Source organism: Monopterus albus, unplaced genomic scaffold (assembly GCF_001952655.1).
Source record: "Monopterus albus unplaced genomic scaffold, M_albus_1.0 scaffold5.1, whole genome shotgun sequence".
Taxonomy (NCBI): domain Eukaryota; kingdom Metazoa; phylum Chordata; class Actinopteri; order Synbranchiformes; family Synbranchidae; genus Monopterus; species Monopterus albus.
Genome location: NW_018127885.1, coordinates 1606202 through 1631885, shown reverse-complemented (window position 1 = coordinate 1631885; position 25684 = coordinate 1606202). Strand labels below are relative to the sequence as shown.

Below are 25684 nucleotides of genomic sequence, written 5' to 3'. Positions count from 1 at the left end.
TTTGTAAATCAGAGATTAGCTAACAAACAGACAATGTGGAAAATTATTTCGATGGCACATTTTATGTCTCACATTTATGGTGTGGGATTAAAGTTATAAACTGTACACTTTGACCTGTAAAGAGAGATGGTGTTCTTGTGGGTTTTAGTTTTTGAGATATCCAAAGTAATCCGTTGATAACTCACATTTCTTTTAGCGATCACAGTCGCGAGCCTCGCATATTGCTGAATACCTAGCATAATTAAAAAATCGCATCTGTCCTGTTGAATGCATCTGGTCACGTTCAGACGATCGTCAGTGGATGTACGGGAAGCAAAATGGTTTTAATGTGTCTCCGGTTCCATGAAATAGTCGAGTGAAATAAACTTGCAAACCAAACTTTAATGTTGGCTGAGTCCTTTGATCTTTCAGCCGTTGACGTAACATCCAACAAGTACGTAACAAGTATCCCCCCCTTGACGTAACATCCAACAAGTACGTAACAAGTATCCCCCCTCCCCATTGACGTAACATCCAACAAGTACGTAACAAGTACCTCCCCCATATATTTACTCCCAAAAAGAGGGATAACTGGCTGTTGGCACACATCTGTTTGTTTTTAATCTCACTCAAGAAAATAAACACCAGCATAAACAGATAATAAAACTAGAGAAATGCATTTCTTATGGAAAATGCATGTGGATGCAATGTGCTGAAGGATTGCCCTGAAAATGCTGAACATTTTGACTCCTGAAAGGCATATCTACCTGAAAGCATGCTGAAGTACAATTTTTCCATTAATTTGAATGGGGGGAAATTTTCAAAATAAAGTTCAATATTTCAGAAGTGAGAAGTGTATAAAAATTCTGAGTCGAACCATGAATGTCCTGGGAGACTTGAACATTATGATATCTGAAATACCTGAAAGTATGCTTAAGTAAAATTTCCCCATTCATTTGAAAGGGGCAAACTTTTCAGAATAAAGCTAAATATTTTAAAAGTGTGATGTTTTAAAAAATTAATAGAAGCATGAATGTAATTGGAGAGCTGAACATTTTAATACCCGAAATAGCTGAAAGTATGCTGAGTGTAGAATTTCCTCATTCATTTGAATGGGGCAACATTTTCAAAATAAAGCTAAATATTACAATGGCATGAAGTTTAGAAAAATTCTGAAGAGAAGCATGAATGTCCTTGAAGAGCTGAACATTTCGATACCTGAAAGTATGCTGAAGTAGAATTTTCCCATTCATTTTAATGGTGCAAAAGTTTCAAAATAAAGATAAATATTTCTAAAGTATGAAGTTTAGAAAAATTCTGAAAAGAAGCATGAATGTCCTTGAAAAGGTGAACATTTTGATACCTGAAATAGCTGAAAGTATGCTGAGTGTAGAATTTCCCCATGCGTTTGAATGGGCACGATTTTCAGAATAAAGCTAAATATTATAAAAGTATGAAGTTTAGAAAATTTCTTAACAGAAGCATGAATGTCCTTAAAGAGCTGAACATTCTGATAACTGAAATTATGCTGAAGTAGAAATTTCCCATTCATTTGAATGGGGCAAGATTGTCAAAATAAAGCCAAATATTTCAAAAGTATGAAGTTTAGAAATGACTGTCCCTGAAGAGCTGAACATTTTGATACCTGAATGGCTTTGCCAGCTGAAAGTATGCTGAACTTATTAAAGATGTGAAAATAGTCCAACAGGACCCCACAAATTAGGTAAAACAAGTAGGTGTGAACATGTGTGTGGGTGGGGGCGGGGCGGCGATAGAGAAGGGGAAGGGGAGAGAGACAAAGAGGGAGAAGGGGAGAAGGAGAGAGACAGAGAGAGACAGAGAGAGGAGTTATGTATGGGCATGTCCCAATTGCGCTGCATTTTATGAACCACCAGACGGCACTCCAAGACTGTGTCACTGACTCAGCACTTTGAGCTCCCATTGACTTGTATTGCAAAATATAAAGCTGAATAGATTAAAAAGTATAAATGTTATAAAAAAGTTGAGTACAAGCAGGGATGTCCTTGAAGAGTTGAACAGATCAAGACCTCAATGGCCTGTATAGCTGAAAGTATGCTGGACTTATTAAGTGCCAAAAAAAGGGTGGAAGATCATAGTGCATAGAGCATAGAGCATAGCACTATGCAATAGAGCATCCACACAATGAATAGGAACCAGCCCAAAAGAAATAAGCACAAATCAAATATCTGAACCACTATAGTTTACAGTATATTACAAATGGTGGGCAGCAATGTAAAGTGGGCTATATTTGATTTGTAAATGCTAAATGCTAAACTGACTTGGGAGGTTTGATCATTTTCAGATGTGATGGGAAATCTAAATCCATAAATTATCCATGACACAAAAATAGAAATGTGAATTGAACATTTAAAAATTGCAATACAGCAGTGAACCTCAGGTAACAATGCTATTTTCAAATTCATTTGTATCTCACTGAGAGAAAACTAGGTGCTATGGGTACAGTACCTACGTGTTAACTGAACAGGGTTTGCCTCTGACACTGTACACTGGTGAGGCAGGAGTCATTGGATAGTCTAAAACCCCATCTTCTTTTATACCTCTTCAATTATATACACAGTGCTGTCTAGACCTTATTATAGATCTTCTACAAACATTTTAATATCTGTCTACCTGCAGATGAGCAAACAGTGTTAAACAAACAGCAATAGCGTTTGGACTGCATCCTGTAATCTATTGTAGTTTTGTCTATTCAGTGGCAGGGGAACAAAAGATTATAGTTAAGGCGAGCTCAGGTGACTCTGAACCATCCCTTGGTTATGATGCTATAGGCCTAGGCTGATGGGGATCCTCCCATGATGCACTGAGCACCTCTCCTGACTCTCCATGCACATACATTGCCACCATTAGCTTTGTGTCTTCTCTTTCTCCTAGTTTGTGCTTTCTCCTCTCTCCTCTCTCTCCCTGTACCTTTCTGCAGGGATCCTGGACTCCAGAGCTGTATGTTTCTGATGAGCTGTTTCCGGTCCCACTAAGCAGTGCAGGGTTTGTTTGTTTGTTGTTTGCTCTTGTTTACGTCTTTTCTACTCACCCCAACCGGAACAAGCCAGATGGCTGCCCACCCTGAGCCTGGTTCTGTCTGAGGTTCCTTCAGTTAAAGGGGATTTTTCCTTCCCACTGTCACCAAGTGCTTGCTCAGGGGGGAATTGTTGGGGTTTTCTCTATAATACTGTAAGATCTTAACCTTAATACGTAAAGTGGCATGACATTTTTCTTTTTTTGGTATTTTTGTTTTTTTTTTAAAGCATTTGAATTGAACTGAATTTAAATTATGCCCATTTCAGTAATATTCAGTCATGTTGATGAAATCTATATTTTAGACACTTGTCCACTCTATGATTATAAGGAAAGGGTGTTGCTGGAAATACACACACTTTCCATTGCCTTTTCATATTAGAAATTACTAATGGGAGCAAGGTACTGTACATCTGATGCAAGAAAGACAGTGAACCTCTGCTAGTACAGGCTTATGCTGGCATTAAAGAGGATCAGCTATGTTTACCCTCTTTATCTATTTTGAGAATTATTGAGTCTGCTTTCCATTCCGTTCCTGTCCTTTCTGATTTCTCCTATCTTTGTGGTATTATTAATTGTGGTTCCACATTTCCATGATCAAGCTTTGGTCATCCTACCGACTCTCATTTTCATTCTCTGCTATTCCTCTCTCCATTGCCCGTCTGACTCTGATCAGCAGCGATTTCCCGCTACACTAGCTGATTTGAAGGATTTGAGGGAATGAATTGTGTTATCCTAGGAATTCTCCCATGATATGGCAACAGAGGGAGGTGCTAGTGGTAAAAGCCAGATAAGAATAGAGGAAGTACTGATGAGGGAGATTTGTGGATGCTGTTTCTTTAAGAGTATTTTTAGTAAGGCAGAGAGCAGTGGACACTGGTCAGGAAAAAAAAAACTGGGTGGCTTTAGAGGCTTGTGCAGTGATCTACCACGATGCTGAATAAGGAAGGGAGAAAACACACTAGTGACATACAGTAGACTCCCAGGGCTTCAGAACTCCAACTGCATACAATGCACATTCTAACACAATAAAGTTATCAATCAATCAATGTTTATAATGCATTCTAGCTTGAATGTGTCTGTGGATAACCAGGTGAATGAGGTGAATTTTTCCTTGCAGCTACTGTACTCCCCTTAGGCAATGAGCCACTATATTGTCTAAATTAATATTATTCAAGCAATGTGGCAGTTTACCTGACAACAGTTATACCTCCTCTTAATTTCAATTGACAGCTTTCATTTTCTGTTTGTGATTTTGGTGCATTTCACCGGTCTTTTGGTTCCATCTGGAGAATAGTGTCGTGAGTCCATATTTTCCCCTCCACAGGGCAGATATGTAAATTTAATGATACTGTCAAAGTGTGTGTGATCAGGTTACTGTATAGATTACATGGTGATCCTGCCAAACAAGCACGAGCACAGAGAGGATAGCAATAAACCTCCATGCAGGTTACTGCTCCACACTGCTCCAAAGAAAACCATGCCGGGGAAAAACTGCTTTGCCTTCCTCAAGGGTCAACGCCAGAGGTGTGTATTTTTGAAAAATTGTTTTTTTTTGTTGTTTTTTTTTACTGCTTTGACAAAAGGTGATGGGAAGTGACTGCTTGGCTGTTGTTAATACAAAAGTTACAGTCTCATCCATGAGAATTACAGCTGAGGGAGTTAGAAACTGCTGGATGGCATTATGCTCCAGTGTGTTGGCTTAATTAAAATGAGGGCGAGATAAGTACAGCTTCTGAGCTCTGTTTGTTTGAGTGTGTTTGTGTATGAGAGAGTCAGACAGAACAGAAAGAGAGAAAGAGAGTGAAAGATGGGTGTGTGGGTGCTGGGATAAAACTGCGCTGAGAAGAATACAAATGGTGTATAATTGTGTTGTTTTTCTAATGGTGTATGCCTGAGTGAGTAGAAAGGCAGTGCTGCAGAAAAGAGAACCACAGAGGTGTCTGATCAGCTGTCAGATGGGCATAGCCTCATGTCTATATAAATATTTGGAAAATGGAAATCAGGCATACGTACATATATTTTTAGCATTAATGGACTCTGGGTTTTTCCTAAGGCAGGGTGTTGGCTTGATAGTTTGCCTCTTAGCAAGCAGGTTCAAACTACTAAAAGGAATTTTATCACAGTCCTGTGTGTGAATTCACACACTTTTACACACATGTGAGGAAGCCAGACAAAAGAACCTGAGGGTGAATCATGTTTTAATATTCAAGCTTTTCAAACCTTTCCCCATGAGTAGCCTGAATTAGTTTCACTCCTCGATACACATGAGAGCATACGATTCATTTAGGGGGTCTGTCTCTAAGAATGAGCAATGCTGTTGAAGCCTATGATGCTGCAGCTGTGTGAGTGCAGAACTTTATCAGAGAACTTAATCGTTATCAGAGAGTGCACGAGGGAAAAAAAAGATGGTGACAATGGAGATTGTAGTCATCACATTTAAAGTGACAAGCAGGGAGCGATCGAAAGAAAAGAACATGATGGTATCGCATCTGGTGATTGCCTGCTGTCTTAGAGTCTTACATAATGCTGCTGACTGACAAACACTTGTGCAGCAAGATCAGAACAGTTGAGCAACATTAAAAACATGAGTGATAAATTCAGATTTTTAGACAGATGTTTGTTTATTTAAATAACTGCACTGTCTTCACACGTATAATGGTCCATGGCTTAGCCAATCCAAAGGCTCTCACTAGATAATTAATACAGACATATATGGACATTGAACCCTTTAACCAAATTTTTATTTTAATGTAATTGAAACGGCTTTACAGATGACCGTCAAGCTGATAATAAACCAGAACAGATGGAAACACTAAAGAACTTTTTAAAACCAATGAGACTACTGCACATGACGTTAAAAAGATTAATAAAAGTAATAATAAAATAAAAAGACAGTATCAATTAATATAAATAAAAACTAGGTAGTGCAGAAACACAATGACAAAAAACATATAAAAGGGAAGACAACATTTTATATTTTGCCTTGAAGTAAAAGCATTCCAAAATTATTTTAATTATTTCCTGCTCATGCACAAGCCCACTGCAAGGCTGCAGCCTATGACCCACAGACTAAGACTGTGCTGATGAATGTTTCCTCTGTGTATATGTGGGTGCATGTGTGTGCAATCAAGCCAAATCTGGCACTTTCCAAAGAAAGACTATAGCGATTCTACCGCTCACACATCACGCATGATGTAACCCTTCCACACACCCACACACCACTTGCTCTCCATCCTTCCCACACATCTTCCTCACGCTTTCCACATACTGCATAAGAATTTATCAACTGTGTGTCGTGAGTGAATTTCCATGTCACTTCGAGCGGCATGTGTCTCTTGAAAAAAACCCTAGATAAGTCCTTACCCCTGAGTATAAAAAAAAAAATCACAGCTGGTGGGTTACCGTCCTTATGGCAGAAGCGTGATCAGGCGCATTTCTTTTTATTTCATTTTATTTATTTATTATGTTGTGTGGTTCATTCTCCTCTCACTCTATAATCAAGTTGCTAAACCCTTAAATTATATTCTGTAAAACAACAAAGAGTTGTATAAAGAAACTAACACTTTTCAAGAACCACGGTCAGTTCATTGTTGGACAGAAGTCAGCATTTTTATTAATTTGGCTTGAGCTGGAAGAAAATAAGAAAAAAGGCCAGTGGTTTTTGATCAATCTGAGAGTGGCACAGCATGAAAATGCTCAGATTTTCTCTTTGCATCATATTTGTTTTGTCAAAAAAAACTAGTGAAGGAAGAAGATAAAGGTTACACAGACCAACAAAAGGTGCTTTGAGATTGTGGGTGTTCACTACCAATTACATACATCTCCATTAAATATTCGATGAACTAAAATACAACCAATTGCAACAGCCATTAATTCAAGCCCATGTGGAAATGTCCTGGTGCTCTTTGCACAGTGAAAGAACTGCTGCATACTAAAGAAAGGCATCTAACTCAGCTTATTGACTGATGGTCATAACTAGACGCTGTGTGGATTATATCCAGCATATTGTGCAGAGGCAAGTCTATATGTCAAGCAAATAGGTTTACTAAAACGACATAAAGAAAGACTTATGAAAAGGCCATTTTAATAATAATTCAAAATGTATTGATTGCTGTAATTCTGTGAACTCGCATACTTAGACAGGGCTGAAGGATGGATGATGTGTAAACTGGCATAGATGATCTGTCAATGTACTGATGACAGTATTTCAGTTTTCATCTTATCAGGTGTAGACAAATGTCTTCATAAAGACAAAGGGGGCAGAAACATGGTCTGCTCATTTTGAGTGATGACCTGATATGCAACTGCATGTGTTCACATCTGTGTGTGTGATACCTATATAAAAATACTGTATAAGACATGAGTATCCTGCAAGCAATCTACAGATGAAGCGCTTACTAGTGCTTGGTGTGCCAGGTAGATCCAATGAATGTTCTAAAACAGAAGAAACAAGTGAAAGTCATAGCAGACTGGATGTTTTGAAACTGTTCTGAAACTGAAATATCCAAATAACACTTTCAAAACATTCAATCTGCTATGACTTTCACTTGTTTTTGATATAGGTCTCATGGCTCAGCACACTAGGAGCTAAATTCACAGTATCTCTGCTGCTCATCATCACCACAATGGCATTTCAAATATGTCAAGTCGCTGAGAAAATGTGTAACACATGCATAAATCTCAAGTTCTGATTACATGTGACTCCGGAGAAATAATTGGACTTGTCCCCTTTAATTTCAATTTCCGTGCGTGATATATATTGTGATCACCTGTCAGATACGGCGCCTGCGCACTAGAGTGGGAGGCGGAGTGGATGCTGATCGCTCTCTATCTACTACCTTGTGCCCTCCATCCCTCAGCGATCAGGCACATACGAACAGGGGATATCCGAAGAGGTTTGGGCGAGGATGGGGAGACAGATCTGCCGCTCATGAAGGTACAATAGCCATCGGTTTCACTGGAATGCCGCGCTTCAGTGTTTGACATTGTGACCGTGGAGGGTGAAGGATGCTCAGCTGCAGGATGGGAGGAGATGAGCTGGGGGACACGGAACGGAAAACAGATGGTATTTCATAAGCTGCCACCGATGACAGGGCTTTTGCTGGGGTTCCCTCGCTGATTGAGGCAGGTTTGAAATAATCCAGGATAGTAAAATATATAATCTGAACAAACTCTTGGTCAAGGGCACACAGGTAGGTATATTTTTTAATAAATTTCTTTATTTTTCATCTCCGTGCGCTCGAGCTGTCATCACCCCATACCCTCTGCGGACTAACATGTTGTCGGGTAGCCCATAGAGTAGTGGAGCGTTACGCATGCTGCTTTTTCATTGCGATAAAACCCTGTGGCTACATTCACTCATTCGAACCAGTGCTGCTCGTGGGTTGTGCGTAGTAAACGCAAAATTCAGATGTCATATACAGAACGATAACTGCTGATTACAGACCTGCACTGCCCTTGGTGTATGAGTATAAGTAGCACTTTCATTGCATTATTTGATGGGTCCCTACCCGGATGTGCCTGCGGTTTTTCCAAACAGAGCGCCAGATTTCCTGTGTTTGCTCGTCTTGCTGCTGTAAAACATGTCCTGCATGCGATTTTCCACTCCGTGATCCCCCGTTCCCCTTGAGTGATAAAAACCAGAGGATGCGATTATAAGCGAAAGTCGAATAATTTAAAGTTGAAAGAAAATTAGCCTTCTGGACCTGCTAGTCCGTCTTAAACGATCATTTCATTTAGGTTTGTAGTAGCCGGGTCTATTGAGAGCGGTGTCAGCGTCCTGTCGGAACCGAGCGGCTCTAACCTCTGTCCATGGTGCTGAAAGCAACAGTCGAAGCAGAGTAGATCATAGTGTGGCTGGGCCATTAATGTATCTAGCTGTGTAGAGGTCTGCTTTAGAAATCATAACCGTTTCAGCTGTGGTGATTGATACAATATAGGCTATTTATCATGCACTGTGGTGTGTAACGCTCTCAGTTCCCCCACATTTACAATGTTTTCAGCTGTAAAGGAAGATTTAACCATACAATATTATGTAACACAGTGATACTCTCCCAACTTGAGATATTAGAGATAGTTTAATTAGGCCTGTCTTAGTATGTCTAGGATCTAGAACTTACTCGCCACTGTTTATCAGTGAATGACAGATGTATATTTCCTTTACATCCTTTTATTTTAGTACATTGCTTTTATTTTGTTTACCAGCACTTTGGCTCAGATGGTCTTGTAAATGTGTTTCACAAATTGCTGCACTCTCTTTCATTATCCCTCCCTCTTGCCTTGGTTCCTGTCATCTCACACTTCCTCTCTCTCTGTGTTTCTTATGCATTTAGGAAGTCTGAAGTAGATGCTGAGCCAGAGGAGAGCCCAGGGAGCAGCAGCAGCAGCAGTAGTAGCAGCAGCAGTGGGGCTGTAGATGCCCTCTCTACAGCTCCAACCCCAGCCCCCCACCAGGCCTCTGTGGGAGAACCAGGACAGAGAGGAGACAACTCCTGCTCTGACTCAGAGAGCCCTGTAGATTCCAGCTCCTGTGAGGAGGACGAGGAGGACGAGGAAGAAGACCCCACTATGTTCTCTTCCAAATTTCTTAGCGGGGCAAACCCCCTCAGTGCTGTGTCCTCTGCAGTGAATAGGTTTGGTTTATTTGGGGATGATGGGGAGGGAGATAAAATTCAGAAAGCACCTTCTCAGCAGGCAGTTAAGCCATCTGGAGAACAGCAGCAAGGAGCAGGTCCAGGCAAAGGCCCTCAACAGCAGCAGGGACCCCAAAGGTTTGGTGAGGGCCCCACTATGCAAAAGAGCCAGCCTCCTCCTAAACAGGGATCACCACAGCTGCATGGGAATAGACAAGCTGGACCCCCAAACAAGCCTGTTGGACAACAAATTGGTCCAAAGACAGAGACACATCATGAAGACCAGCTTAAAGGACAGCCACAAAAGAGTCAACCTAAGGGCACACAGCAGCCTGGAACTCAACAACCCAATCTGTCTAAGAGTAGTCCACAACCAGAATCTCCAAAGCAGCTGCCACCTAAGACAGGGATGCAACAAGGACCTGATAAAACTGGTGCACACCAAGAACCTGCAAAGACTGGGGTGCAAGGGTCCACAAAGGCTGAGCAACAAAAAATTGGCTCTCCGCAAAGGTCACCAAAAACTGGACAGCAAAAACAGGGCTCACCTAAATTTGGACAACAGCAGCAAGGCCCCAGGACTACCCCCCAGCAGCAGTCCTCTGATAAATCTGGGCCTCAGCAACAAGGCTCTAAAGGACTGAGTAGTCCTGGCCTGGTTGGGTCATCATTACCAGGAGGAACCAAAGCCAGATCTCAGTCCAAAGCTGTAGCTAAGTCCCTTTGCCCCGTATGCAACACAACAGAACTTAATATGCATACCAAGGAACCACCAAACCATAAAACATGTACACAGTGTAAAACTGAAGTGTGCAGCTTGTGTGGTTTCAGCCCTCCAGACTCTGATGTAAGTAGAAACTTAGTATTTAGATTTTTTATCATTTCTTTTATATGTTCTCATCACTATGCTTTGTTCAAACTACATCTGTTTATATATTTTAGAATCAGATTAGAATCAGCTTTATTGGCCAGATGTGTTGGACACATGAGGAATTTGATTCTGGTACACTGACCATCAATGTGCATGTACAATGTCCTTCCATAAGACAATGAGTAAGCAAGATAAGACTTAGAGAACAAGAAAAGTAAAATAATGTACAAACAGTATATTTACAAGGTACAGTATATTTACAAGGTGTTTGTTTTGGCGTACAATGACCTGTAGTGCCGAGCAGTTCAAAAACTTTGTGTCCAGGGTGTGAGGGGTCTGCAGAAATCTTCTCTGCCCTCCTTTTGATCCATGAGGTTCAGGCTGGCATCGATGATTGTTTCTGCAGTCCTGACTGTATGTATGGTCAAGTCTGTTCCTGTCCTGTTTGGTTGCCAAGTCAAACCAGACAGTGATGGAAGTGCAGAGAACAGACTCCATGATTCCTTTATAGAATTGAATCAACAGCTCCTGAGGCAAGTTGAACTTCCTGAGCTGATACATCCTCTGCTGTGCTTTCTTGGTAATAGTGCTGATGGTGGATGTACACTTCAGGTCCTAGGAGACAGTGGAGCTCAGGAAGTTGAAGGACTTTACTACTGATACATTGCTGCTGAATATAGTGAGAAGAGATAAGATGGGGGACGCTCCTGAAGTCCATTGTTATCTCTGCTGTTCTGAGCATGTTCAGCTCCATGCTGTTGTGACCACACCATAGGGCCAGCTGTTCAACCTCCCACCTGTAGGCTGACTCATCACTGTCTCAGATGAGACCGACCATTCTGTCATCTGTGAAGGGGTCCCCTGAGCTGCAGTCATTTGTGTAGAAAACATCAGTGGGGAGAGCACACATCCCTGTAGGGGGTGCTGTGCTGATAGTCTGGGTGCTGGATGTGATTTTCCATAAAATGGTGGTGGTCCACTGACAGATGTGGGCAGTCACAGTGAGCTGGGTCAGTTTAGAGTGGAGAATGTCCAGGATGATGGTGTTGAATGCTGAGCTGAAGTCCGCAAAGAGGACCCATGTGTAGGTCCCTAGGGAGTTGAGGTGTTTTGCAGGATGTAATGCAGTTCCATGTTGATTGCGTCATCCACTGGCCTGTTTGCCTGATAGGCAAACAGCATGGGGTCCAGCAGGGGGTCTATGATGTCCTTCAGAGGGGCCAACACCAGTCTTTCAACGGACTTCATAACTACAGATGTCAGGGCATTGTTGCCTATTCTCTGGGAGAATAAAATGGTTTGCAGTTGATGAAGGGAGTCTCTAGGTTTGTGTTGCAATTTCTTTCTAAGACTGACATCTTTACACCCAATCCTCATTATGTAGAAGCAGATTCTGCCTCCTCTCGTTTCCCCAAATAATTTTGTTACGCGATCTGCTTTGTATACCTGGGATCCCAGTATTTGTATTGCGCTGTCCAAGATGGAGTTGCTGAGCCAAGTCTCTATGAAGCATAGAGCAGCAGAGCATGAGACGTCACAGTTAGTCCATGTTGATGAGGACATTCATCCATTTTGTTGGCTAGAGAGCGGAGATTTGCTAGATGGATAGACAGGTGCTACATTGCAAAGTAAAGTGTATGGTACAGTGTATACCATTTGGTCCTAATGTGTTCTCTTTGACTGACAACTCAAAATTATTTTGTTATTCATTGCATTCATAGTAGTGCAGTCTTTACTGATAAAAGTTCAGTCAAATTAAAGGTTTATTGTTTATGCCATATGATTTAGATTTACTATTACACATGGAACCATAACTGCCTACAGTATTCATTCATTCATTCATTTTCTACCGTTAAGTCCCTTACGGGGGTCACGGGGTACAGTATTCTATAATAGTAATTATTATACAAAATTTCCAACAGCCTTGTCATGTTCTTTAATTAACATAAAATGAACAATGTTATGCATGTTGTCAGTCATCTGTGATGCCTCCCAGCTATTTCTATTTACATTTTTGCATTAATATTTCAGCATTGTCAAAATGTATTTATCTTTTTATTTTTTGAACAGGGGAGTGAGTGGCTTTGTCTTACCTGCCAGATACAGAGAGCACAAGGAACTTCTGATCCACTAGGACCTCCTACGAACAAGCCCGCACCCAGCAAAGCTTCTGCTGATCAGAACCAGATACCATCTCCTGCTGCACCTGTCAAAAAAGAGATGTCAGCCTCAGGTTCGCCTCAGAAAATGCAGTCTACATCATCAAAAGCTCCAGCCAAGGGGGAAGCTGCTAAGGAAACAGAAAGTCAAAAACAGGCCAGTCCAGCATCTGTTCAGAAAATGACACCAGAGACCCAGAGAACACTAAGGTCTCAAAAACCAGACCAGACTAGTGAAACTGGACACAAGCAAAGCATTCCCACCCCAGCTCCCCAGAAGGAGTCGGGCAGTTTATTTGGCTTTGGTGCTAAAACTGAAGGTACAAAGCCTGAAGAGTCAGTGACTGGGAAGATGTTTGGTTTTGGTTCCTCCATTTTCAGCTCTGCATCTACTTTGATCACCTCAGCTGTTCATGATGAGCCTAAGACCACACCACCATCTTCTCCCAAAATGCAGTCTACAAAACAGACCAAACCACCTTCTGCTCAAATGTCAGAGCAAGACAAGACACAACAGCAACCCCAGCAGGCAAAGGCTCATCCAGTAGGACAGGGCAAAGTGGACAAAACTCCATCAGAAACCCCAAAGTCAGCAGCAGCCTTCCACAGTGTTCCTAAAGCAGGGCAATCCACTTGTCCACTCTGTAAGGCTGTGCTCAACATGGGCTCAAAGGAGTCTCCCAACTACAATACCTGCACTGAATGCAAAAGCACAGTTTGTAACCAATGTGGATTTAACCCTATGCCAAATGTTAAAGAGGTAAGATAATAAGAATCATGTAGATTCCAGAAAATGTCTGTATGATATTTATCAAATAAAGTAATGAAGGACTGAAGAGAGTGATGAAGGAAATTTTGAAGACTGTCCTTAAAAAAAAAGAACATTACTGAGCAAATTACTTTTTTTCCCTGAGTGATCAGATTAGTCCCACAGAGCCTGTCAGATAAATATTACAGCCACAGTGTCTCCAAAGTTTATGCTACTTAGATACAGTACTATAGCATGCTCATGACGCTTATGAATTAAAGTCTCTGAATCTGAAGTTCCCTTTTGATATTCAGCATGGTTCTTTAAGTTTCATTGTTTGGAGTTCTTTTCCAAAATTAAATGAATAGATGACATGTCAACAGTCATTTTCATAATACAGAGTTAAAGTCCAGATTATGACTGCAGAAAATGTTACAGTGAGCAGTCCTTAGACTAAAGTTGCAATATGCCAAAGCCCTTTTCATTCCCTATCCTACCCACAGTGCTTCTAGTTTTTAAACAATGAGAAAGCCACATGTCCACTCATTTTCCAAAACCTGGTAGATGAGGGCTACAGTATGCTCATATAAAATAGCAGCCCCACACGCCTCCGGTGTGACTGTCTTTCTCTTTAGTCTTAAAACTCTTAAAAGTCAAATAAAAGGTATTAAGATAATAACTCATATTTCTGTTGACTTCATGCATGTGAAATATAAAGATAATTGATTCAGTGTTGCTGGAATTTAGTTGACTTACTTTAAAAACTGTATGCAAAAACACACCATGTATAGTCCACACATGCACACACCTCATGGTGTGTTTAAAAGGCCATAGCATCTTCCAGGCTATCTGAAGCACAAAGGACTTGACACTTGACTCTGAAATTCAATGCACAGTTAGTATGCTACCTTGCCAAGGACATTCCAAGGCTACTTGATCTTGTGATACTGCTTAAACAAATGGCTAAAATTATGGTGAACCAAGATCAGGATGGAGAAATCATTCTGTACATTTTGCAAGCAGTATGTAAAAGTGGATGTTGTAAGTCTATACCACCATGTTTATTTTTTTATATATCCAGTTTCACAGTATTGTGATAATAGTAGTAGTTCATTAATAAAGTAAATCTTTAACATATTTGTTACATATAAACATGTGCAATGCAGTTTTCTGAAAAACTGTGTTGCTGTAGAAGTGGACAGTGCCAAAAGCACAATTCAGGACTAAGCTGAGTGGTGTCTTTCGTACATCATACAGTTTATCAAAGTTTCATATGCCTCATCAGGCTCAATATATTGAGCAACCCAGTCCTACCTTCCTCTTAATTGCTGTAGCCCTCTAGAGTCTGCTCCCCATCTTTCATATGCATGAGGCGCTGCTACCACTTGATTCTTTCTATTGTAGGTCCGTTGTTCAGAATAGGACACTTCTAGCCAATCTGTTTTTGGATTTTTACTTTAGAGCTTTCATCATGATTTGTTATTAATAAAAGTGTGCATGCATAATCTTATGTGCTTTCTTTTTAAGGGTAAGGAATGGCTTTGTCTGAACTGCCAGGTGAAACGGGCTGCTGAAGAAACTGAACATCAGAAAGAAACATCATCAAAAAAGACTACTCCAGCACAACCTGCACTACAAAAGACTTCTGCACCACGATCTCCGCAGAGGAATGTGTCTACACCAGCAGCACAGCCACCTAAGACTGAAGCTGTTAAAGGACAAGAAAGTCATAAACAAGCCAGCTCATTTGTTGAGCAGAAAACACCTCAGGAGAGCCGAAAGACTGTTCCTCAGAAACTACCAGACCAGATAAGTCAAGCTTCACAAAAGCAGGGAAGTGCGACTGCAACTAAACAGCAAGATTCAGGAGGCTTCTTTGGTTTTGGTGGTCCAAAAACTCAGGCTGATGCCGCAAAACCTACAGACTTGGTAACTGGGAAGATGTTTGGTTTTGGTTCCTCCATCTTCAGTTCTGCATCCACTTTGATCTCCTCAGCTGTTCAAGACGAGCCCAAAACTACACCACCAGTTTCTCCCAAAATGCCTGCTCCAAAAGATTCCAAATCCCCCACTGCCAAGAAACCAGAACAGGAGAAGAAAGTAGACCAAGCCCAGCAGGAAAAGGATTCTCCACCAGTACAGCCGAAAGCAGATAAACCTCCATCACATTCGCCAAAGCAAGCATCGTCTTCCTCAGTCATTTCCAAAGCAGGCCATTCTACCTGTCCTCTCTGTAAACTGGAACTCAATGTAGGGTCTAAAGATCCTCCTAACTACAACACTTGTACAGGATGCAAAAGCATTGTCTGTAACCAATGTGGATTTAACCCTGTGCCAAATGTTAAAGAGGTAAGATAAGAAGAATCTTGCAAAATTAAAGAATATACTAGAGAAATTATTGTTACATTATTTTTTTATTAATAATGTAATAAAATTGATAGAAATAAATACATTACACTGTACAGCAACACAAATCTGAATTCTATATATTACCTGTTTATTCTAAAATAGGTGAAGGAGTGGTTATGTCTCAACTGCCAGATGCAGAGAGCACTAGGAGCATCTGAGCCTCCAGGAACTCCCATCATGAAAGTACAAGCCTCACCAAGTAAATCCCCTGCACTTGCCAATGCACAAACGAAGGAAACTCGCCTGCTGGATAAACCTCAAAATAAAGATATTCTACCTGAATCTAAAATAAAGACTTCTGCACCAGGCTCCCCACAGAGGAAACCACCAGCACCGGCAGAGCAGCCGACAAAGGCTGAAGTCAGTAAAGGACCAGAAAGTCAGAAACATGTCAGCCTAGCTTCTGGTCAGAAAGCTCCACAGGAGGGCACGAAGACAGGTATTCAGAAACCACCAGACGAGACAAGTCCAGCCAGAAGTAAGAAGAGTAATACTACCTCAGCTACACAAGATGAATCTGGAGGGTTCTTTGGATTTGGCAGTCCTAAGCCTCAACCTGAAGCTACAAAGCCTGCTGAATCACTGGGTGGGAAGATGTTTGGCTTTGGTCCTTCCATCTTCAGTTCTGCATCCACTTTAATAAACTCAACAGTCCAAGATGAATCCAAAACAACACCACCGGTTTCTCCCAAATTGCCTGCCTCAAAGGCAACTAAATTACCTCTTGCTCCGAAACAAGAGCAGGAGAAAAAACTAGAGCAAGTCCAACAGTGCAAGACCTCTCCAATGCTACAACCCAAAGTAGAAAAAGATCCATCAGAGCCTCCAAAGAATGTAGCTGCTTCCACAGGTGTTTTCAAGGCAGGACAATCCACTTGTCCACTCTGTAAAGTAGAACTCAATTTTGGCTCCAAGGAACCTCCCAACTACAACAACTGCACTGAATGCAAGAGCACTGTCTGTAATCAGTGTGGATTTAATCCATTGCCAAACATGTCAGAGGTAAGAAACCAGGTTCCCTACTCTGATTTGAAATTGTAATAAAAAAACAGTTAAGCTATAAATGTTCACAATGGTCTGGAATACACACATTTTGAACAAGAGAAGTGATTGTTTCATATTTAATTTAATTTAATTATATATTTCTTTTTGCAGGTAAAAGAATGGTTATGCCTAAACTGTCAGATGCAGAGAGCTCTTGGTGCATCTGAACCTGCTGGACCTCCTATGAAACCCGACAGTGCAGCCAGCAAAATTTCTCCAGCTGCTGAATATCAGAAGATAACAGCTCCTATTCAAGTGGAATCCATAAAGAAGGAATTACCAAAATCTGATGTGCCTTCAAAGATGGAGACTCATGTACCTGATACACTTCAAAAGAAGGGGAGTTCCACACCAGGTTCTCCTCGGAAGGTACAGCCTATAGCAGTAACACAGGTGGCTAAAGTTACTAAAGGAACAGAAAGTGACACACAGACTAGCCCCACTCCTGGTCAGAAGACTCCTCTGGATACCTCGGGGGTATCAGTTTCTCAGAAACCAACTGACCAGGCAAGTAAACCTGTACTACAACAAAGTAAGGCCACCCCAGATATACAACAGGAGTCTGAAAACCTATTTGGCTTGAGTGGTGCTAAAACTGGGCCTGATGCCTCAAAAACAACAGAGTCCATGACTGGAAAGATGTTTGGCTTTAGTTCCTCTATTCTCAGCTCAGCGTCCAATTTGATATCATCTACTGTTCAAGAAGAATCACGTACTACACCACCGGGCTCTCGTAAGATGTCTGCCCCAGCACATGGCTCTCCCAAGATGTCAGCTGTGCCCAAGATTTCCCAAAAAACTACACCAACAGTTTCTCCTAAAATGTCACCAGCAAGGGAGCCCAAAAGTCTTGCTCAGAAGCCAGAGCAGGAAAAGAAACCACAGGAGTCCAGTCAGAGCAAAGAGTACAGAGCTCCATCAGATCTACCAAAGGCAGCAACAGTCTGTCCACTGTGTAAGACTGAGCTAAACATCAGCTCCAAAGATCCTGTGAACTACAACACCTGCACCGAGTGCAAAACCACTGTCTGTAATCAGTGTGGATTTAACTCAATGACTATAGAAGAGGTAAGTGAACAAACACAGAAACATCCTCTGTGACAAAAAAAATTAATTCATTATACACTGTATACATTTGCACTCTATTTGCTGACAGCATGTTTAATAATATAGTTGTAATTTTTTTCTGTGATATGTGCCCTATATGAAATGGCTGAAGAGTCCGTTCCTCTAAATTGTTGGGTTGGTTTGAATTACTGTCATCCACAGTTAGAAAGCAACACATAACCTGATGTTTACTGCATTTTAGGTAAAAGAATGGTTATGTCTTAACTGTCAAATGAGAAGAGCAGTTGGAGCATCTGAACATCCAGGGCCTCCCACAGTGAAGTCCCAAACATTACTCAGTAAAGTTCCTTCACCCACTGCAGTCCAGTTAAAGGAGTCTCCCAAACCCACTACAGCTCAGAAGGGCAGTCTAAATCCTGCTGTACAAAAGAGGGAGCCTTCAGAACCAGTCTCACCACAGAGGAAACAATTCACACCATCAGTGCAGTCTGGCAAACCTGAAGTCGCCACTGAACCATTGAAACAGGCCAGCCCAGCACCTGATTATAAAAAAACACAGGCGTCACAGCAAGAGTCAGGAGGCTTCTTTGGCTTTGGTGGTCCTAAATCTCAGCCTGATGCTGCAAAGCCTAGAGAGACAGTAACTGGGAAGATGTTTGGCTTTGGTTCTTCCATCTTCAGTTCTGCATCTACTTTGATAACATCATCTGTTCAGGACCACCCCAAGACCACTCCACCTGTTTCTCCTAAGATGTCTCCTGCAAAAGAGATCAAGTCCCCTGCTTCCCAAAAGCTGGAGCAGCAAAAGAAAATAGAGCCATCCCAGCAGACCAAGGCATCTCCATCAGCACAGACCAGAGTGGATAAAGGCCCATCAGAGCTTCTAAAGGGTGCACCAGTAGCTGTCAAACCAGGCCAGCCCACCTGTCCACTCTGTAAGGTCAAACTCAACATGGGCTCCAAAGATCTACCCAACTACAATACCTGCACTGAATGCAAAAACATTGTCTGTAACCAGTGTGGATTTAACCCTATGCCCAGTGAAACAGTGGTAAGCTGAGAGAAAATGCTTCTTTTTTTTTTTACTATTTTATTTGACTTCTGACAGTAAAGGGTTTCTCACACTTACTGAAAGAACTGAAAGAGTGAAGGTGTCTCTTACTGGCTTTTCACTGTGTTAACACAATGCATACCATCGTTAATTATTTTCTGGAAATATAAACATTGAAATTCCCATTACTCTCTCTTACTCTTTGTTACTGGGTTTACTGTGTAATAGATGCAGGAAATAAAATAAATAAAAAGAAAATAACCCTGTGTTGTTACATTAATATAAAATATTAGGCAATTATACACAGATTACCTAACAGTACATAGTAAAACCTTTTTCATTATTTTATTTTGTTTTATTTTTCAGAAAAAGGAGTGGTTGTGTCTCACCTGCCAGATGCAGCGGGCTCTTGGAGTAACACAGCCTCAAGGAGTTGCTTCTGTCAAGCCTCAGATACCTGCAAATCCCCAAAAGAAAGACACCATTGGCCCAACTGAACGTGAGAACAAAGACTCATCAGCGCCACACTCACCTCAAATGAAACCAACTGTAACAGCACAGCCAACTCAGGCTGCTGCCAAGCCAGAGGATCAGAAACAGGCCAGCCCGGTTCCTTCACAGAAAATGCCACAGGAGCACCAGAAATCATCAGATCTTATCAAAACACCAGACCAGACAAAGAAAACTGAACATAAGAAGAGTGATGACACAGCAGTAACACAGCAAGGCTTTGGCAGGGGTAAAAGTCAGGCTGATGCAGCGAAGCCATCAGAGTCAGTGACTGGAAAAATGTTTGGCTTTGGTTCTTCTATCTTCAGTTCTGCATCTACTTTGATTACTTCTGCTGTTCAGGACCAACCCAAGACCACTCCACCAGTTTCTCCCAAGATGTCCCCAGCAAAAGAAATCAAATCTCCTGCTTCCCAGAAGAAAGTAGAACAGAAGAAGCCAGAACAACCACAGCAAACCAAAACTCCACCATCAGTACAGGGCAAAGTGCGCAAAGAGCCTCCAAAAGCTGCAGCCTCCCAAGACACTATCAACCCAGGCCGCTCCACCACCTGTCCACTCTGTAAGGTTCAGCTCAACATGGGCTCTAAGGATCCACCCAACTACAGTACCTGCACTGAATGCAAGAACACTGTGTGCAACCAGTGTGGATTTAACCCCAAGCCAAATGTGTCAGAAGTAAGTGAAATTCTCTCAGCATATAATGGTTTCTATTTTACATATCTACATTTTAAATGTTATTTACTTTATATTCAAATGATATTGTTTTAGTCTAAAAATTGGCAATGTAGTGTACCTTTAAATACAATATAGGGATAAATACTGAACATTCTGCCATGTTGGTACTGGATTATACTATTATCCAACACATTTACTTAAAATACGGTTTCCCCACAGATGAAGGAGTGGTTGTGTCTGACTTGCCAGATGCAAAGAGCTCTCACAGCAGCCGAATCAATAGAACCGCTACCAATGAAACCCCAGGCATCACCCAGCAAAGTGTCCGCATCTGCTGCTGCCCAGAAAGACACCACTGCCAATCCAAAAAAAGATAGTATTTCCACAAAGAAAGCAGAAATGACAGACAAAAATCAGAAAGACAGTCAAATACCAAGTGCTCCACAACAGAAAGAAGAAACTAAAGCCCCATCTACACAAGAAACCACAGGCACTGTTTCAGCCCCAACAAAAGAGGAGAAAACTGGTTCACCACCTACCAAGGAGGTTCCACCCCCCTCTGTACCTCCCACCAAAGTGATGACAACCGTAGTTTTAGACTTAAATAAATCACTGCCCACTGAAGCTCCTCCTGTCAGCACAGATATTGAAACTTCTTTCCAGAAGAAAAAGGATCTCATTCCACCAGGTTCTCCTGCGACTAAAAAAGTATCAGAGAGGACACAGGAGAAAGCTGAAATGGTTAAGAAATCAGCTGATCAACTAATCAAACCCTTTGATCCCAAAGCCCCTGACAAAGAGTCAAACCTTGTTGAAAGATCACTTGCCACATCTGATCCTTCAGCAGCACGACCAACAAACCAAGAATCAGGAGGTTTCTTCAGCTTTGGTAGTCCTAAATCTCAGCGAGCTGCCTCAAAAACTACTGAAGCAGTGACTGGGAAAATGTTGGGATTTGGTTCATCCATTTTCAGCTCAGCATCAAATTTGATAACATCTGCAGTTCAGGATGAATCCCACACAACTCCACCAAGTTCACGCAAAATGTCTGCCCCAGCACAAGTCTCTGACAAGATGTCACCTTCTCCAAAGTCAAGTCCCCCAGTTTTTCAGAAGATGACTTCGGCAACTCCTGCTTCTCGCAAACCACATCTGGATAAGCCGCCAGACCAACTTCAACAAGCCAGGTCTCTTGAATCAGAACAGACCAAAGTGAACAAAGTTCCATCAGAGCCTGCAAAACCAGAAGCCCTCCAAGCGGCTCCCGATGTGGGTCAGTCTACTTGTCCACTCTGTAAGGTGGAGCTTAACATGGGCTCCAAGGATCTACCCAACTATAATACCTGCACTGGATGCAAAGCCACTGTCTGCAACAAATGTGGATTTAATCCTATGCCAAGTGTAGCAGAGGTAATTACATGAACAAAATACTTACTTAATGTTCACATTCAATGTATTTTGTCAGCAGACAATTTAATACAGTACATTAATATTTTATTGGATCGCATCTTTTATTTTTGGTTGGAATTTCAAAATAGAAAGGACTAAAATTTATTGCAAAATCATTTTCCTTTTAATTTATTGCCATGCTGTTCTTTTTCTACTAAACTGTTTCACTTCCATTTAAAGTATGTATTTGAAACCATTAGATCAAAACAGTGTTTTGAGAGTGTGTACTAACAAAATGCAAATGCATGTTTTCTATTTGTTTTTTAGGTAAAGGAATGGCTTTGTCTCAACTGCCAGATGCAGAGAGCACTTGGAGCTTCTGAGCCTCCTGGTCTTCCCATGATAAAACCCCTGCCATAACAAAACAAAGATGCCCCTGCCATCACCCAAAAGAAAGAGACCCCGATACCAGCTTTTCAGGAAGACATTCCTAAATCAGAGGCGCTCAAAAATGAGCTTGAAAATGTTGCCATAACCAAGGAAATGGAGTCCCCAGCCATTTGTGCACCAACAAAGAAAGTTACCCCTGCAGCTGCTTTGTTACCAGACAGAACCGTTCCATCCACTATAACAAAGACTGATGTTTCTCTGGCTTCACAACAGCCTTCAGGAGAACCATCCAAAGGACAACCTGGTGCACCCCAGCAACAGCCTTCAAAAGCTGTGACACCTACTGCTAAATCTGTTCCTCCATCAGATCAAGAAGCAGGAAAATCACTTCCACAAAAGCCTCCAAAAGGTGAAACCTCTCCTGCAAAATCTGTACCACCACCAACAACTCAGCCTGCAAAACAGGATGCAGGGGGCTTCTTTGGTTTTGGTGCTCCTAAAACACAGCCTACAGTAACAAAGCCTGCTGAGTCAGTGACAGGAAAGATGTTTGGTTTTGGGTCATCTTTCCTGAGTTCTGCATCCAATTTGATAACCTCAGCTGTACAGGATGAGTCCAAAACTACACCACCGACTCCACGAAAGATGTCCATAAAACTACACCACCGACTCCACGCATTACAGGTCATGTTTCTCCTAAAACTACACCACCGACTCCACGAAAGATGTCCATTACAGCTCATGTTTCTCCTAAAACTACACCACCAATTCTACAAAAGATGTCCATTACAGGTCATGTTTCTCCTAAAACCACACCACCGGCTTCTCCCAAAACTTTACCTGCAAAGGACACCAAGCCCCCTGCTGCTCAGAAAGTGGAGGAGAAGAAACCAGAAAAACCACAGCAGGAAAAGACTCCTTCAACAGTCCAAGCCAAAGTGGATCAAGTTCCACCAGTGTCCCCCAAGGAACCAACAGACACCCAAGGTGCTCCAAAAGCAGAGCAGCCTCTCTGTCCACTCTGTAAGGTCAAACTCAACAAGGACTCCAAAGACCCTCCCAACTACAACACTTGCACTGAATGCAAGACTACTGTCTGCAACCAGTGTGGATTTAATCCAATGCCAAATGTAGCAGAGGTAAATTCCTGTCCACACTTTGCTATAATTTGACTTTCTGTCATTTTATTTAAAGACCAGTAGGTTGCAATGTGCATTTTAACAACTAAAACATAAAGTTTTAATACCACATAAAGTCTGTGGGACTGAAAAACAACCCCTTTACATCCATCGTTTTAGTGAACATATGGTTTATACAGCAAGAATATTCTGTACATCCTCTCTGTAATTATAAATGACAGACCCACATTAATAAAGAGTCAAGAAAATTTATCTTTACCGTCTTTACAATATGACCATAATATATAGGAATTTACAATAAGTTAATAAATACATGTGACATGATGATGCTTTAAATGGTTGAATATACTTTGTGATGAAATCAATTCAAATTCACCCCATAAAATGTTTGTTCCTTGGTTTGTCTATCAAAACACTGTTGCTGCTTGTTTTTCAGGTAAAGGAATGGCTTTGTCTAAATTGCCAGATGCAGAGAGCCCTTAAAGCACCAGAGCACACTGGACTTCATGTAATGACACCACAACCCTCCCCAAGCAATATTACACCTCCTGTTTCTGAACAAAAGGACACACTGACATCAGTCCAGAAGGAGAAGTCTACAGTGCCTGCAGCAGAAGAGATCACGCCAGCACCTCCACACATAAAAGAACTTCAAAAATCAGAGACCCAAATCCTTTCATGTATTGAACAAAGGCAAGCTCAGGATTTGACTACTCCAAAGCCAGAAGAAAAGGCAGGTCTGGCAAAGCAAGAGCCTGGTAAACCACCACATCAGCCCTCAACAGCTGTAACCCCTCCTGCCAAATCTGCACTACCACCAGCTCAACCTGCTAAACAGGAATCAGGAGGCTTCTTTGGATTTGGAGGTTCTAAAACTGAAGCTGCAAAGCCTGCTGAGTCAGTGACTGGGAAGATGTTTGGTTTTGGTTCCTCTATTTTCAGCTCTGCATCTACTTTAATATCCTCAGCTGTTCAGGAAGAACCTAAAACTACACCACCTACTCCACGTAAGATGTCTGATGCAGCTCATGTCAATCCCAAATCTACACCTCCAGTTTCTCCCAAGATGCCTCCTGCAAAGTTAAAACCAGAGCTACCTCAACAGGCCAAGCCTGCTCCAGCAGGACAGGCCAAAGAAGAGAAAGCTCCAGCAAAGCCTTTAGAAGCAGCCCAAGTTGGTTCTAAGGCAGGCCTGTCCACCTGTCCACTCTGCAAGGTCGAACTTAATGTGGGTTCCAAGGATCCACCCAATTACAACACCTGCACAGAATGCAAGAACATTGTCTGCAGTCTTTGTGGATTCGACCCCATGCCTCATACAGCAGTGGTAAGAGCAATAAATACTTATCATTTTTACATTAGTTGGAATGATTTTTTTTTTTTCTTAGGTTTGGTCTAATAAGTATCTTTGATGAGGGCTCCAGTCTTCGGTGTTCATTTCTAAGCAACACAGTAGTATGGACTAGGAGTGCTTCAAAATGAAGCATGCCTTATTACATATGCACACATTTCCACACATAGTGAAATAAAAGAAAGGTGCCAGAGCAGAGAAGAAATGGGAGCTTGCTTGAGTTGGTTTTCAGGCAGTGACTTTGAACCATGATCTATGTTTATTTAATAAATATAATACATTTTGCATTATTAGCTATTGGTTGAGATCTCAAGCAAAATTAAAGAAATATACTAAAACGCAGACAGCTGACTGTTGTTGCTGTCCCTCCGCTTGAATGGCCCGAGCTGTTATATAACAGCTCATGAGAAGGGGTCTTCTGCTGGCCAGCAGCACTGAAAATGTATTAAAGTGATTGAGGGTTGTGCAACAGCATTAGTGAGATGGGATCTGCTGCCATAGCAGGCCAGGGACCAGGGTATCTCGAGCCCCCATGAGAGATCTCAGATGTCAAAGCACTGTGATATGCCAATAAACAGAGGTGAAACAGATCAGGTCTGTGCTGTACTGTACAGTGTTGTACATTAGAGCAGTAGACATTTCCTGTTCTGTCACAGATTAGTGGCTCCATGTAAATCAACAATTATTTAATTTATTTTAGTTGTACACATGTGCATCAGGTTTCTGACTTAACCTACAAATGGAGATCATTGTTGAATTCAAGGTTGTGTACCTTTGCCTTTTTGTCCAATACAATATGGTTATATGGTTCAGTGACGTGCGGTGAGGTTGACAGCTGGTGAGGCACTGACTCTTTTACAGTCAGATTTACAAATACAAATGAACCTTTAACAAATTGTCTGTTAACAGACAATGCGTTATGTTTTAGATCTCATATCAGCATTCTTCACACAAACGTGACTCATATTTAATTTGAGGTTAAAATTTATTCCAGTTGAGCTTATTTCTAACTAGAAATAATAAAAGTTTATGGTCTTACCTTTACTTGTACACGAAATCCATTTGTCAGCTGGTATGTATTACAAACCCTTTTACCGTTCGAATCCAATATTAAAACAAATGTTTTCAATAAAGAAGATCCTTCTGGACAAAAATGTCCAGACTGTCAAAAATGTTTTGATTGAAAGTCCAGATTTGCGAATTTTCTCA

At 41.5% G+C, this 25684-nt stretch overlaps 1 protein-coding gene across 1 annotated transcript in view; it reads left to right on the top strand.

Moving 5' to 3' along the window:
- Positions 1–7587: 7587 nt before the first annotated feature.
- The window catches only part of pclob (piccolo presynaptic cytomatrix protein b), a 60191-nt gene continuing 42094 nt past the window's right edge, over positions 7588–25684 (top strand). The window contains exons 1-13 of the mRNA XM_020613755.1: positions 7588–7972; positions 9369–10515; positions 12610–13458; positions 14974–15795; positions 15958–16857; positions 17011–17967; positions 18209–19018; positions 19385–20206; positions 20426–21616; positions 21923–22008; positions 22259–22299; positions 22631–23124; positions 23561–24451. Coding sequence (XP_020469411.1) covers positions 9604–10515; positions 12610–13458; positions 14974–15795; positions 15958–16857; positions 17011–17967; positions 18209–19018; positions 19385–20206; positions 20426–21616; positions 21923–22008; positions 22259–22299; positions 22631–23124; positions 23561–24451 — 8775 coding nt within the window. The 5' untranslated portion in view covers positions 7588–7972; positions 9369–9603. The remainder of the gene's footprint in view (positions 7973–9368; positions 10516–12609; positions 13459–14973; positions 15796–15957; positions 16858–17010; positions 17968–18208; positions 19019–19384; positions 20207–20425; positions 21617–21922; positions 22009–22258; positions 22300–22630; positions 23125–23560; positions 24452–25684) is intronic.